The sequence below is a fragment of the Panthera onca genome, chromosome D3 (assembly GCF_046562875.1).
Source record: "Panthera onca isolate mPanOnc1 chromosome D3, mPanOnc1 haplotype 2, whole genome shotgun sequence".
Taxonomy (NCBI): Eukaryota; Metazoa; Chordata; class Mammalia; order Carnivora; family Felidae; genus Panthera; species Panthera onca.
The window spans coordinates 66039226-66054262 of NC_138350.1; the positions used below are offsets into that span (position 1 = coordinate 66039226).

The window sequence follows — 15037 nt, forward strand, 5'->3', positions numbered from 1 at the left end:
TCATACCTCAGACCAACTGGATCAGAGCCTCTGGGACGGACAGGGTCCAGGCACAAGTATTTCTCAAAGCTCCTGAGATGGCTCCAAAGTGCAGCCGAGGCAGAGCCCCTCCGCCCTAGGACAGTGGATCTTAACCGCTGTGCCGCAGAGTCACGTAAGATTTTTGAAAGGATCGAGGCCCTATCCCTAAGCCAACTGAATCAGATTCTCTGGGCGAATCTCTGGGACCTGGCATGAGGGTTATTTCATAAAGATCCCCGGGTGATTCTAATGTGCACACAAGGCTGAGAACCACAATTCTAGAGGAAATAAAACTTTTACCCCAAAGCTGAGCAAGTCATTTTTATTGAAGGAAATGAGTTACTTAGTTGCCAAGGGAACCGTCCCCCGAATGGAAAGAAAGACAGTCACTGATTTCTGGCTTTTGTGCCAAGCGCTAAGTCACTGACTGAAGTGTGTATTTCTCTCTCGCTCTCCCTCTGCCTTTTCTGCTTGTTGAAATGAAAAAAGAAGGAGGGTTCACAGAAGAGACTCTGCAGGGGAAACATCTAATGACTTAAAAAAGACGGGCAGCGCTGTTGCCTCTCAGGATACTGGCTGTGGCCAGGACAGCTGAGCCCAGCTAGCAAAGCAGACCGGGTCTGCTGAGCCTCAGCAAAGGTGTCAAGGTCATCAGAAGCCAGGGATGGACCAAGGGCCCAGGAGAACTGCTCCGGACCAAAAGGAAAATCAGAATTGTATTACAGAGACACTGAAAACAACGAATGCCATCTGAGAACAGCTTGTACCTACCTAAATGATACTGTATGAAATAAACCAGTCACAAAAAGACAGATACCATATGATTCCACTTATACAAGATACCTAGAATAATCTCATTCACAGAGACTGAAAATGGGGGGGTGGTTTCCAGGGGCTGGGGGAGGGGAAGTGGAGGCTGTCCTTTAACGGGCATAGAGTTTGTTTTGTAAGGTGAAAGGTGTTCTGGAGACTGGTTGCACAACAACGTGAACGTACTTAACTCTACTGAACTGTACGCATAAAAATGGCTCAAATGGTAGATTTCACGTCATGGGTATTTTACTACAATCAAAAATAGAGAAAAAAAAAATCTCTGATCGTGTCAAGGCCAAAACAGATTTCATAAATGTAATCGATTCCCAAGCAATTATTTTTGTGTTGCTAGTTTAATAGTGGGTTATATCTTATATTCGTCTTCACAGAGGGGCAGAAGTGGGGTTGTGTGCCAGATTTTCACTTTCACTCTTTTCTCACTTAAGACGCTATCTCGTCTGAATTCCACGCCGGACATCACCACTCACCAGGCAGCCGCCACTGAATGGCAGGCATTGCAGAGTGTGGTTCTCCGTCAGTTGTGCTGATATGGAAGGTGACAGAGAAGGAGGAGCCAGGCGTGACCCAGGTTTTTGGGGTGAGCGACCACCGGTGCAGGAGAGCCATTCCCTGGGGGAGGGTTGGGGGAGGGAGGAGGCCGAGGAAGCTGGGCTCACCGAGTGTCTAGTTTGTGCCAGGCTCTGTGCTAGGCATTGTGCAGCCCTATTTCACTTGACCCTCGCCACGGCTGGAGAGGCTGGCGTCCTGGCCTCACTCCTCAGATAATGAATCAGACCCTCCAGGGACTTCAGCAGCTCCCTCGGGGTCACGCAGCTAGTAAGTGGTAAGAGGCAACCTTGAATCCAGGGTGACCTTTTAACTACGCCAGTTGAGGACATGATGAGGTTTGCAATGCAGCGCAGGGACAGATGTTCAGGAGGCCGCGGTGAGCGTGCTTCCGAAGATCCAAGGGAGAACCAGCCTGCAGGTAAGGGGGCTAAGACGCAAGGACAGGAGAGACAGGCTGGGAATAGATGAGCTTTCTCTCCTGCTGAGAGAAGAGAACCCTGAGGTTCACAGAAGATGAGTCAACAAAGGAGCCTGAGAAGGAGCATTCAGAGACAGGAAGGAAGTCAGGGGAGAGTGGTTTGTTAGGAAACAAAGGAGGAGAGGACTCAAAAGGACAGCAAAGCCACCCTTGTCACATGTCACACGGATTTCAAGGATGAGGCCTGAGAAGCAGCCGCTGCATTGGCAATCACCAGCCTGCAGAATTCCAGCTTAACTCCAGCACACCCTCGTCCTCTTTCCCTGGTAACTGTCCCCGAGCTCGGACTTGCCAACTTTTAGCACACGTGTGGGATCCTGGTTCAGTGTCTGGACACGCCCACCAGGCTGTCAGCCCCGGGGGGCAGGCAGGGGCTACGTTTTGATCATTTCGATCGATCGTTCATCCCCCAGCACCTAGCACGATGCCTGGCACAAAGTGAGTGCCCAATAATTATTTGTTGAAGGCCTGGCTGAAGCCAGCTCTGCGCCCTCCCTCAACTGTCAGGAAGTGCCGTCCCTGCCCCCTCCCCACATTCAGCAAAGTCAAGGGCCGTGAGGCCCTCTGCTCTCTGTGGCGCCAGGTGACTGGTGGGCAGAGTTGCTTCGACAGCATTGCTAAACCGCCTCAAAGGCAGCATCTGACCTTGAGCTACCTTCCATTCTGCTTGGCTAAGCACTGAGTCATTTACTTGTTTCTGCTGCCTTTCAACCCTGGAGCCGTGGGTTTAGCACAAAGGAAGACACGAGGGTTGTTTTATTTGTGGGGAATCGATTTCCCTTAAATAAGAATTTAAACTGCTAGTCTGCACTGCACGGTGGGAGGGTGTCGGGGCTTCGAGGAGCATGGTGGGGGCTTCCTGAATCGATGCCCAGGTCTCTCTGAGCCTTTGAAAAAAATGTTTTCCCCACAAACACTGACCGCGGGAGAAGGAGGATGGCCTGGAAGTCAGGAGACCAGGTGAGTCCCAAACGAGGCCCTAGCTGGCCATGGGGCTTTGGACAAGTCAGTCAACATGTTGTCACTCTTTCTGGGCATCTGTCCTCACCTGCAGACATAGAGATGCCCTCAACCCACCCCACCCCCAGTGCCAGGACAGCACACATTCACTGTGGGTGGGGGTGGGGGACAACTCCAGGCAGAGACTGCCTTCGGACCCAAGACGGCCTCCCAGAGCATCTGTCCCTGGAGCAGGGTCCACCCTGTAGCGCCACCTCTGTCAGGATCCCTCTGGTTCCAGCCCTTGTGACACTGGCCGAGAGGCAGCTAAGACAGAGGTCCAGAGCGTGGGCTTTGGGGTTCCACACGCCTGGGTGTGGCCTCCTCCGCTGGGTGTCTGACCTCCTCCTCACCTGATGGGAGCCTTCTTACCTACAGGGTCTTGTGATGATCACAGGAGATAATGCAAAGAAAGTGCTTTGTGCAGGGCCTGGCACAGAATGAGAACACACTAAATGTTAACTATCGTAATAACAAATACTATTTGTGGCTCAGATCCATACATCAGGAACACCTCCAACAACAAATTAGAGATTGCAAGGACCTCAGAGATCTTTCCTAAGCCTCTGGTTGCAGCGATGAGGAAAGTGAGATCTGTGGGGAGAGGAAGCAACTCGCCCTAAGACCCGCAGGCAGAAATGGGACACGAGTCCCGATTCCTCTATGGGTGTGGATCATTATGTCCTATCGCCAGCTCCTACGAGGGCCCTGCTGGGGCAGATGCCAACCCGCAGCACCCTCGAGCGGTGGGAACCCTGATGTCTGGTTCACCGCGGCTCCTGCCCCCCAGCCCTGCCCCACCTGGAACAGAAGTGTCACTCAGGGGCTCTGGCCATTCAGTAGAGCCCCAGGCACGACCCAGGCCCCCTCCCCCTTCTAGGTCTGTTCCCTTAAATGGGACAAAATGGTCTTTAGGAGTCTTGCAGTCTTAACATTCCACGGTTTCAAGAACTGCACTCAATTAACCACAAACAAGTGGCTGGAAACCTCCATAAGTACCTTGGGAGGAACAGGCAGAGCCCAAGAAAGCACAGCCCTCCACCGGCCCTGTGGAGTTTTCCCCAGTTCATGGCGTACTAGGGTCTACTTAGTCTCAGTGGCTACTTCCCTGCCTACAGACAAGCAGCGCAAGGTCTCCCGGTCAGGACCAGGGCTCAGAACAGAGGCGGAAGCATGCACTCCATGACAACCCACCAGCGTGGAACACAAGCCCAAACAAAGCGGTTTTGCCAAGAAAGGAGCCGTGGGCCGGGAGCCTGGAGGCCTGGGACCAGGCCCACGCTCTCCTCTGTGTCTCACTGGCGGAATGTGCTGCTCTGCGTTGTACAAGGAGGCCATCAGATGGCAGGCCGCACTCCCTGCTGAAACCTCACAGCCCCTCGTCCTCCCCAGAGCACCCAGCAGCTGGGTTCGGGCCTGCATACGGTCTGCCCTCCGGCCCGAGGAGAAAGCAATACTGAATTGATTTGTCATCACGTCTTCCCAAGGCCAACCCCAGACCAAAGCAGAATAGGCTTTCGGAAGTGTCTAAGGGAGGAAGGGAAGAACGGAGAGAGGGAGGGAGGGAGGGAGGGAAGGCGAGAGGTTGGAGTCTAAAGTCCCTCCAGAACTAACATTCTATGAGTCCGTGCAGCTAGGTTCTAAGGCAATTCACCGTGGGTGTCTATTAGGTACAGCCACGCTCATGGTGGTAACACCCTGTGGGGAGCAAAGGGAATGAACTTCAGATGTGAAATGCCACGTTAACCCCTTTTGGCCCAGGCACAGTTAACTTCCCAAAGCACAGGCTCTGTGGGTCTGTGTGCGTGAGGCCGCCCGGCTGTGTAAGGTGCCAAGTCCTGCCTTCACAGCAGAAGCCTCAGTGATGCTGGTGTCGGAGGCCATGATGCACTCCCGTCTGCAAAGCTCATCGGTTGCATCTCAGTGCTTTCCAGCCCGGAGCCCACAGGTCAGAAACACAATGTAGCAGGATTCGGCAGGATTCTGGAGCATAAAGAGGAACAGATCTTATAAATAACTCCTGGTTAAAACAGAGCTGGAAATAAGGAGACAGGAGAGGAAGCAAATTGCTAAGCACGTATTGAGTCAATCACATTGGCTTGAAAACCTTAGTGCAAATGGCTGGTCCTTCTCATCAGAATATCAAACACAGGATTGAACCCGGAGGCACCAAGACTGTGCATGTGTGTGTCTGAGGATGTGTTTGAAAGGGCGTGGTTAAGACCCTGGACCCCCCTGAGCCACTCTGTCTTCACAGGAAGGTCTGGCTGCTGGGTTGCTCTGTAAGCTCTGAGATTCTAGATAGCGATTCACAGCTGAGGCCTCAGTATAAAACTCAGGAAGCCAAAAGTCTGAATTAAATCTCGACCATGCTCACGCGTCCAGTCTCCCCCTTTTCCATTCCGTAGGGCCTTTCTTTAGCTGCGACAAGGCCACTACAGCCTGCACTCTCCCGAATGCTAAAATTGAGTGCAAATGTGCTTTAATCACTGGCAATCCTCAAGGCCCCTGATCTCGAGGTGTGGCCCAGCAGCATGCTACCTACGGGCAGGGTGGGGTCACAAGGGCCCCGGCTGAGGCCAGGAGGCTTGGCACAGAGCTGACTGTGCCCGGACCCCCACCCCCACCCCCCCATCCCTGCCTCCTGGCCCACGCACTGCCCGGCGCAGGAAGGAGAGGAGGAGCGAGGTTCTGCTTGCCGGGGTGGCCGGCCAGCCTGTGCCGCCCTCAGCAGCAGGTGCAGGTGCCCGTGTGCACGCGGAGGATGCCTCGGCTGTGCAGGTGCAGGAAGTTGAAGATCTCAGAGGGCATGGCGTGGAAGCCGGGGCGGGGCTTGACGTTGTCATAGTAGTGGTGGGTGATGTAGAGGCCCGAGGGGTTCATGGGGAAGGCCCAGAAGCCGAACAGGTGCACCTCCTCGCAGAGCTCGAGCGCCGCCGTGGCCAGGATGAGGCCGGTGCTGATGCGCTTTGCGCGCACCCCCAGGCTGAGCCAATAGCGCGACACGTTGACCAGGTATTGCGGGTGGAAGTAGTACACGGCCTGCGTCGACTCGAAGTCGTCCAGCACGTACTTGACGCGGATGGACACGTCGGTGTTGCGCGTGTTGTAGAAGGCGGGCAGTAGCACCGACGCGTTCTCGTACACCTGCAGCACCCGGTAGAAGGGCCGCCGCCACTTCTCCAACTTGTGGAACCTGGGCGGGGCCGGAGCAGAAGGGTGGTCGGCCCACTCCCCCACCCCCACCCCCAGCGTGCCTGTGCGCCTCTTCCCCCCGCCCCACCGCCCCTGCTGCCCCCATCCGGCACCCTGGGGCCTTTCCAGAAAATGCAGGGGACTCAAGGCCACCCCGCTTCCTTTCATCTCATCCACCTCCTAAGATGAATGGCCTGCCTTCTGTTTTCTAAGTGGAAGCAATCTGAGTCCAAAGGGACAATCATGTAGGGAGGGCAGTGCTTAACCCAAAGGGATGAGAGCATCCCGGGGCGGGGGGGGGGGGGGGGGGGGGGGGGGGGGGAAGAGGGGGGACTCGGTGGGGAGGTAGGGAGGAAGTGGAGGCTTTCCCTGGGCCCTCAGGGCAGACTCGTGTACTTTCTTTCCCAAGATCCCCAATGAGTACCCCAAATGAGTGTGCCTGCCCTCTCCTTCCTGCCCCGCAGCCCCTCACTCACTTGTGCTTTCCTTGCCTGATTTACCAACTCTTTAGCCTCTGGTCTCTGGCTGTCCCCTCTCTTACCCCTGGTCTGACCTGGATGATGTGACTAGGCCCTTGGCTCTTGTTTTAACCCATTGACCCCCCTCCCCAAGGCCTCCCAGGCAGACAGACCCCAGGAGGGGAACTAGGTGGGGACTGACATCTTCGTTAAGAGTCTTCTCCCAGGGCCCCCTGGATACACCAGCGTAGAGAGCTGTCTTCCCCCATCACACTCAGGAAAGCTTTCTGGCCCATCTACATGAAGACTGTCTAGACCGGTGCTGTCCAAAAGAAATAGAACTGAGGCCACATATCTCACTTAAAATGTTCTAATGATCATATTTAAGTAAGTAGAAAGGAGTGGGTGAAGTTAATTTTTATATTTAATGCTGACAATGTTTTATTTAACCTGCTGTACCCAAAATACTACTCTTCCTTTCTGTTTTTTTTTTTAATTTTTTTAACGTTTATTTATTTTTGAGACAGAGAGAGACAGAGCATGAACGGGGGAGGGTCAGAGAGAGAGGGAGACACAGAATCCGAAACAGGCTCCAGGCTCTGAGCAGTCAGCACAGAGCCCGACGCGGGGCTCGAACTCAAGGACTGCGAGATCATGACCTGAGCCGAAGTCGGACGCTCAACCAACTGAGCCACCCAGGCGCCCCCAAAATACTACTCTTTCAACAGATAATCGATACAAACAATGGATGAGATATGGTCCATCCTCCTTTCCATGTTAAGTCTTTGAAATCGGGTGTGTGTTCACACTTACAGACAGCCCACGTCAATCTGGATAGCCACATTTCCAGTGGCCAGTAACCACATGTGACTAGGGGGTACCATACTGGACAGCACAAGTCTAGAAGAGGGTCAGTTACCTCTCGGTGATGATGCTGGGGTTCACAGTGACCACATCCGTCTTCACTCCCACATCCATGGTGTACTTCTCTGAGATGGGGGGTAGGTTGCACCTGCACAAGAGACAAGGCACCCAGGCCGTATATGCTCAGTCATTCTAGACACAGCTGGAGAGCAGGCAGGGGGAGGGTGTGGGGAGGGAGGAGATGTTGCTCCTATGGGCAGAGGGAGGCAGAGGCAGCCAGCTGGATGGAATCTTTGTGGCCTGTGCATAGAGAAGCAAGTTTACTCCTCCCCCCCTCCCCCAAGTGGCACAATGATGGTGGACAGCCTCAACCCCAATCCCTCTGCATTAAGCCTTTATTTTCAACCCATCTTCTTTATCCAGGCTAAAGATGTAAGTGAGGATCCCCAAAGAGGTAAGAGGGGGCTCTATCTGAGGAAGAAGAAATACCAGGGCCCATCTCTGACTTAGTTAAAGCCAGGGCGAAGCCAATATTGGTGCCAGCCCCAAGGCCACCCTTGTTCCAAGCCCTGCTTCTGGAAGAGAAGAACCCAGTTGGGGAGGGTTCTGCACACCCACAGATCTGCACAGACCTTCATATATCTGCTATGCTCTTTTTAAAAAAATTAATTGTTTTGAAAACAGAGGTGTTCTTTACACACGTCTCATTCCGCAGACATGGAGACAGAGGACCTGAGAGGTTTGGCCACTGGCCCCAAGGGATAGGGCTGGAGAGGGCAAGAAACAACCCAGAGCATGAGGGTGTGCAGGGCTGGGGAGTGGAGGCTGATCTCTTGAAGGACAGCATTGGGGGACGGGGGTGGGGCACCACAAGAGGGAAGGGCGCAGAGCCGGAGGGCCGTGGGGGCAGAAGCAGCAGGTGCAGAGCCTGGGGGATTCTTTACCGGAAGACAAAGTCAGCACTGTTGATCTCTCTCCCACAGCGGCTGTTCTTTAAGATGCCTCCATTGCCCACCACTGCACACTTCTTAAACTGGGACCGGTAGTAGGGCATGTCCTGGGGGAGACAGGGACGCGGCTGTCACAGGCAATGCCCTCCCTGCCTTCTTTGGGTGCCCTCACCCCTGTACCCATGATCACGTCTACGAGCCAGCCTTGCAGGGAATGTGGGAGAAAAGTGGTTATTCCACTTTGCAGATGAGAAGAGAGGCCAGGAGACTTGTTCTCAGTCCCACTGGCCAGTACGAATGAACTGGAACAGAAGCCAGGTTGTTCTCAGTCCCACTGGCCAGTACGAATGAACTGGAACAGAAGCCAGGTCTCCACAACCTTTTTCAATAAGCTCTGGGATGCCTCAGGTTTCCAGAAAGAAGAGAGTACAGGTTGTGGCTAGTCCTGCTTGCCTTTGCCAATGTTGGGAAGCTCATCTTTATGACTTCTAGTATGCATGTTTTATTGGTTAATGCAGATGTTCTGGGGGGGTGACAGCAACAGAGAGGGGGACAAGGCCACCTGGGACCAGGGCCCTAAACCTGGCTCTCACCCCTTTCAGCTCAGGGCATGGTACAGACCCTCCCTCTGCTCTGCAGGGGGAGACATGTGCCCGGGATACAAAGATCAGATGGACCGGGACACATGGCAGGACTTGGCAGCAGCAGGGACAAGAGACCAAGGGCTGAGTAAGCAAGGCCACACTGGGGAACAGCAAGAAGCCGGAAATTCCTGAAATCTCTGCGAAGTGCAGAGGAGCCCGGGACTTAGCCTGAGTGACAGTCACATTTGCGGGAGCCCTGGGAGTGACCATCTCATGGCACTTTGACCTTGTCACACCCTGACTGCTGGGGTTACCTTGGTCCGGGCACCGGCTCCCCACAAGGCTCCCCGGGCATGCTCTCCAGGGGGCCACAGGCATGTCAGGAGGAAAAAGCAAACACTGGCCTGAGGGTTAAGGGTCCTGATTCTGTCCCGTCCCTCCTCTGGGTCATAATCCGCCCCCTCCCCCGCCCCCCCCCCCCCCCCCGGGAAACCTAAGGCAGATGGAACCAAGCAGCCACATGCACGGCACAGGCAGAAAGAAGCACGGACCTGGAGTCAAGGGCAGGGTGCCCAAACCCCCCAGTGTGCCCAGGACTGGGGAACTCTGCCCGGGATGCAGGGCTTCCCTTGGGTCAAACCAGGAAAGCCCGGGACCAACCAGGATGGGGTCCCCTAGGCAAAAGACCCAGGTTCAGCCCTGGTTTTGCCTGAGAATGAGGTGAAGGAACCATAGACAAGTGTTTTGAGTTCTCAGCAACTCAGTTTTCCCATCTGTAAAATTAGGCTAATTCCATGTGTATGTCGTGCTTTTCAAAAGTGAGACAACGTGAAGCAGAGTTTCTCGATCTGGCACCGTTGACACTTTGGACCAGCCCATTCCTTGCTGGGGGGGGGGGGGGGCGGGGGAGGGGGCTGCCCTGTGGACTGCAGAATGTTTAGCAGCATCCCTGGGCCTCTCCCCACCGGATGTCAAGGGTAACGCCCAATCATAATCACCAAAATGTCTCTAAACGTTGCCAAATGTCCCCAGGGTTGAGAACCACTAGTGTAAATGAAAAGCCTATCTAGGGTGATGCTTGGCCCAGAGGTATCTCGGCAGGAGGACCAGATTATTACTGTCATTAGTCCCCAAAGATCCCTCCCCCCAGGAACCTACTGGACAGCTCCCCTTCCAGCACACATCACCTGGCCAGCCCTGAATGACAGCGGCCCTGGTCGGCACCTTGGCCTCCCGGTGGGGTCATGGGCAATCACACCACAGTGGGTCCTCAGGAAGGAGACTAAATCTGAAGAAGATGCTGCATCCGTCTGTGGGAGACTGTCCTTCAAGGCCCATTGTCCCTGAAGGGACAGGCCCAGGGGCCAGGATGGGGAAAACAAGGGTGTCTCACAGCCATTGGGGAAAACTGCACTGTTCGACTTTTACCAGGGAAAGGAAAAAACCAAAGTTATCTTTGGAGAGATCCTCAAAGGCCTTTATGTTCTATGTCAGTGTCTCCCAAACTTCTGTACATCAAAAACAACCTGGAGTACTTTCTGGAAATAGAAATTCCTGGGCTCCTTCCCAGAACCACGGAATCAGAATCTCCAGGGTCGGGGGAGGAGGTGGAGAAGCTGAATTTTATACAATCCCAAAGAAGTACTTACCTTGAGGGTATGAATCCTTCTAAGTCACAGGGTCTAACTCAGGGGGTGGCTAATTATGGCCTGCGGGCCACCTCGGACCTTCTGCCTGTTTCCATACAGCCTGCGAGCTAACCATGGGTTTTGTATTTTTAAACGGTTGGGGGTGGGGATCAAAAGAAGAAGACTTCGTGACACGTAAAAATTATGTAAAGTTCACGTGTCAGTGTCTGATAGGAACTAGAGTGTTACTGCAGCCCAGCCACACTCGTTTGTTTGTGAAGGTCTGTGGCTGCCTTGTGCTGGAACCATAAAGGTGAGTGGCTGTGACAGAGACCATATGGCCTGCAAGGCTTAAAATATTTGCTCTCTGGCCCTTTCCAGAGAACATTTGGCAGCCCTGCTCTAACTCCCTGGGCCTCGGCAGTCTATACCCACGGCCCTTGTTGGACCCATATGTCATAACTGAACTGTCACCCACTGGCATGACCCGCATGAGATGTAAGTCCACCTGTCGGACATCAGCCTCCTGTTCCAGGCCTTGCAAGACCCACGCTGTAGGGGTGCCTGGGGGGCTCAGTCGGTTAGGCATCTGACTTCGGCTCAGGTCACCATCTCGTGGTTTGGGAGTTCGAGCCCCGCGATGGACTCTGCTGACAGCTCAGAGCCTGGAGCCTGCTTTGGAGTCTGTGTCTCCCTCTCTCTCTCTGCCCCTCCCCCCTCACACTCTGTCTCTCTCTCTGTCTTTCTCAAAAATAAACATTAAAAAAAAGACAAAAAAAGACCCACCTGGTAAATGTGGCTTATCCCCATCATCCTCCAGCCCAGTGACGTGGGGAGGGAATGTGTGACACCTCTCCACCTTGTGCTCCTCCCCGCTACCCCCACAAGGCCCAATTTTATCAGCACCCTCCGTTTAAGTAACAGAACGCGGGGACGCCTGGGCTTTGTTTCATGAGCATTCCCGTTGAAGCAGGGCAGCCCAGGCCCTCAGATTTCATCCAGAAAGACCTGACATGCCCCCACTCAGCATTTCTGCAAACTGGACTCACTAAGTCCTGCCCTGGACCCATTGCTCTCCAGGTGGTGGTTATGAACACATCCAGTGGAACTTTCTTCCTCTTCAGATGGTAATAACCACCAGAATGAGCTGAAAAGGCAGGTTCCAGGCCCTTTTCTCTGAGATTCTGACGCTGTGATCAGGCCACAAGTGAAGCCAGAGCTTCAGTGCCCTGAGCCGTTCATTCATGAGATCACTTATCCTGTGGTCCCCCATGACCAGGGAGCCACCGTACTAGCCCTCCCGACTTCTTTTATGCGGAAGGAAAACAATTCACGTCTATCTTGTTTTACTTAGATTTTCTGTTATAAGCAGCCAAACCTATTCCTAGCCTAAACCAGTCCAGTGTGATGGACAGGGAGACTGGGGCCTTGGAAGATAGAAGAACCGTCCAAGGTCATCCAACGTGAGATCAAATCGTTCTCGATTTGCTTTCTACTGGTCCGTGATTTCTCGTGCATGCAACCTTTGCGTGAATGGTTTTGCTCCTGCGCCTGCCTCCGGTGGGGGACAAATGCCTAATCGCTCTCCCAGATATCTTCGGGATGTCCTCTGCAAGCAATGCAATAACCAAAATTTGACAACCATTTTCTTGCCAGAAGTCGCTCAAATAATAGCCAGTTGGCACTCACTGTGCCCAGACGGGAGCCCCGGAGGACAGTCCACTGAGCCAACCCGAGCCAGGACAACGGGTGCAGAGGGCACAGCAGAGTGATGCCACACTGCGTGGGCGTGGCCACAGAGGGCCACGTGAGGTCGCCCCTTTGCCCTGCCCAGACTGCCCTGCCCCAAGCAGCACCTTGGGAAACATGCGGAAGATCTCCTGGTTGATGTGGTAGATGCCGCTGGTGTCCACTTCATACTTGAGCTTCGTCCCCAGGGGCGTATTCTTCTGCGTCGTGAAGAGGAAGGAGGGGGCGTTGCAGCACCTGGACAGAGTGGACCTGCCAGGCAGGAGACACAGCAGGAGGGACAGGTGACACAGGGCAGAGCAAAGCCTCTGGAAGAACAGAGGGGTCAGGGAGCTGAGGCCCCTCGGGGTGAACCGTTCTCTCCCCGCCACCCCTTCCCACACTCACCCCCACCCCCTCGCCTCTGCTCGTGTTGTCCCCTCCCCCTTCAACATGCCTCCCAAAGCCTGGGCCTTGCCTCCCCTCCTCACACTCGCCTTTCTCTCCGGGAGCTCCCAGCTGCCCACCCCGCTGACCTCACTGGCCTCCGAGGACCTGGAGCGCAGACCAGCTACCACCCACTTCGTCACCTACCAACCCCCTCCCCACTTGAGCGAAAGCCCCTTGATGGCAGGCCCCCTGCCTCTCCGGATCCTGCACAGTGTCAGTCGCACGAGAGTTCGGGTGTTCGACAGCCAGCGGCCGGCCAGTCGTGGGATGAGTCATGCCTCAGTCAGGCGTTCGCCAAGATCTGCCAGGCATTCTACTACTTTCTGGAAACACTCTTTATCCAGCCTTGATGGAAATCCGGGGACACAGAGCGCGCCCTTGGGTTCTTGGCCCCTTAGACAAGGTGTTTACCCCTATCCCACGGGGGCAAAAACCCAAGACACCGATGGTCAACAGAAGCATTTAGAAAGTGTCTGAGGAAGAGGGGAGGTCAGGAAGTGGGCTGGTGCTGGTTGATGACTCCCTGCAGAAAGAGGAGCCTGACTTCCTGAAGAGGTTTTCAGGAGTCCATTGTTTCTTTAAAAAAAAAAAAAAAGGAAGGAAGGAAGAAAGAAAAGAAAGAAAAAAAAAAAAGCCCTGTGGCTTTCACTCACAAGAGCAGTCAAACACAAGCCACAGAAGGGTTAAAGCTTAGAGGATGCAAGCAGCCTTTGCAAAACTGAAAAATAAAAATAAAAATAAGCCCTCCAAGGGAGAAGGTGGCTGCTGAGGCCGACCTGGGAGTCGGCCAGGCAGGAGAAGGCTGAGTTTTCCCTCTGCCTCAGCTGGTGCTCTGCCGGGTCACTCTCTCTCCGAGGCCTGCTGAGGGGCGGGGTCCTGGGCACTGCTCTCCCCTGCCCTGGGGGCCCAGAGCCCCCCACCCTGGCTGCCCAGGGGCTGGACCTGACACGGGAGGCAAGCTGCTGCTCTCCCACGTGGTGGGGTGGGGAGGGCTTTGAGCCCGCGAGGCTCCGTTTTCTCCCAAAGCAGCAGTGTTATGCTGAGTCCACACTGGCCTCCTCCCGCCAACACTGGCTCCAGGCACTGTCACGTGCAGTGTCTAGGCGGCCCCAGGAGGGACGGGACACCTCCACGGAGCCGGAATGATGACGACCACCAACGTTTGAGGAGGGGCTTGCTGGAGAGTCCACATCCAGGGTCTGGGATGGAAACTTGGGCTGCCAACCCGGTGTCAGGAGGCCTGGGTTCTAGTTTCTGATCCGCTCCTGCCAGCTGTGGGGCTCTGGGCTCTGGGCCTCCACCGCCTCATCCATAGAATGTAGTCTTGGCTCTTCTCCCCCTGAGCCTCTATAATTCTGCGACTCCAGGTTGCCAAAGCCAGGAAGGTTATAAAATTATGCTTTATGACTTTATTTCTCGTAGGGATTTCATTGGGGAAACTCAGCTGGCTGCCGATCGGAGAGGGCCTTCCTGTGGAGTGATGAGTTTCAGAATGTTGACTGAGTCTTCTCAGAGGGGAGGCCAGGGACCCGGCCAGCAGAGGCCATGAGTCAGCACTGGCCCATTTAGCTTTGCTGGTCCAGAAACTCAATCTTGCCAGCCAGCTGGAGAGTTCACCACTGATGGAAACTCTCTCATATTAACCAAGCTTACCAGTGACAGAGCTATAAACCAGAATGCCAACACGTCCATTGGTAGGCAGTAGGGTGAGGGAAGGCCTCAGTTACAGGACTCCTTCTAGCACATCCCCTCCACCCCTCCCCATTTCACCATACCAGGGTCTTGCAAACCTGAATGAAGGATCTCATCATCGTTGAATGAGCTTGTAATGAGAGCAAAGGGAGGCAACCGACTGGCTTTGAAGGTTTTTCCATTTGGAGCCTGGCAAGACCTGGCGTCATCTCCCTTTTCCACACCTGAAACTACGCCCCTACCCCCCACCCCGAGAAGGGGCTCAGCATGCCCGCCCCCCCCCACCCCCGGAGCCTCTCTGCTGGATAGTGCTGGCTGATCCCTGCCGAAGGCTCCCACACTTAATCCTTGTTTTTCTGCTGCCATACCATCTTCCTGCTGCTTCGTTATTTCCTTAGATATGTGAATCCCACGGAGGACACTTCTGTGCAGCTTCCAGCCCAGACAACATCTCCTTGCACCTCGCTGACCTTCTCTGCGCTGGGTGTTTTATCAGCCTGCTCAGGCCCCGCCCACCCCCGGGGCGGGGGGCATCTGTCAGGGCAGTGCCTACACTAACACCTCTTGCTAAGGGGTGGATTTGGGGTGGCACTTGCCGCACAGACCT

At 54.6% G+C, this 15037-nt stretch overlaps 1 protein-coding gene across 3 annotated transcripts in view; it reads right to left on the bottom strand.

Moving 5' to 3' along the window:
- Positions 1-329: 329 nt before the first annotated feature.
- Positions 330-15037, bottom strand: part of ST8SIA5 (ST8 alpha-N-acetyl-neuraminide alpha-2,8-sialyltransferase 5) — a 60964-nt gene continuing 46256 nt past the window's right edge. For 2 of the 3 annotated variants that reach the window (XM_078435273.2, XM_078435274.2), the window contains 4 exons: positions 12417-12561; positions 8343-8455; positions 7454-7546; positions 330-6077 (listed from right to left, as the gene is read on the bottom strand). In XM_078435273.2, the coding sequence (XP_078291399.1) occupies positions 5609-6077; positions 7454-7546; positions 8343-8455; positions 12417-12561 (820 nt within the window). In that variant the 3' untranslated portion in view covers positions 330-5608. The remainder of the gene's footprint in view (positions 6078-7453; positions 7547-8342; positions 8456-12416; positions 12562-15037) is intronic. The other variant, XM_081790815.1, reaches the window with a different exon arrangement.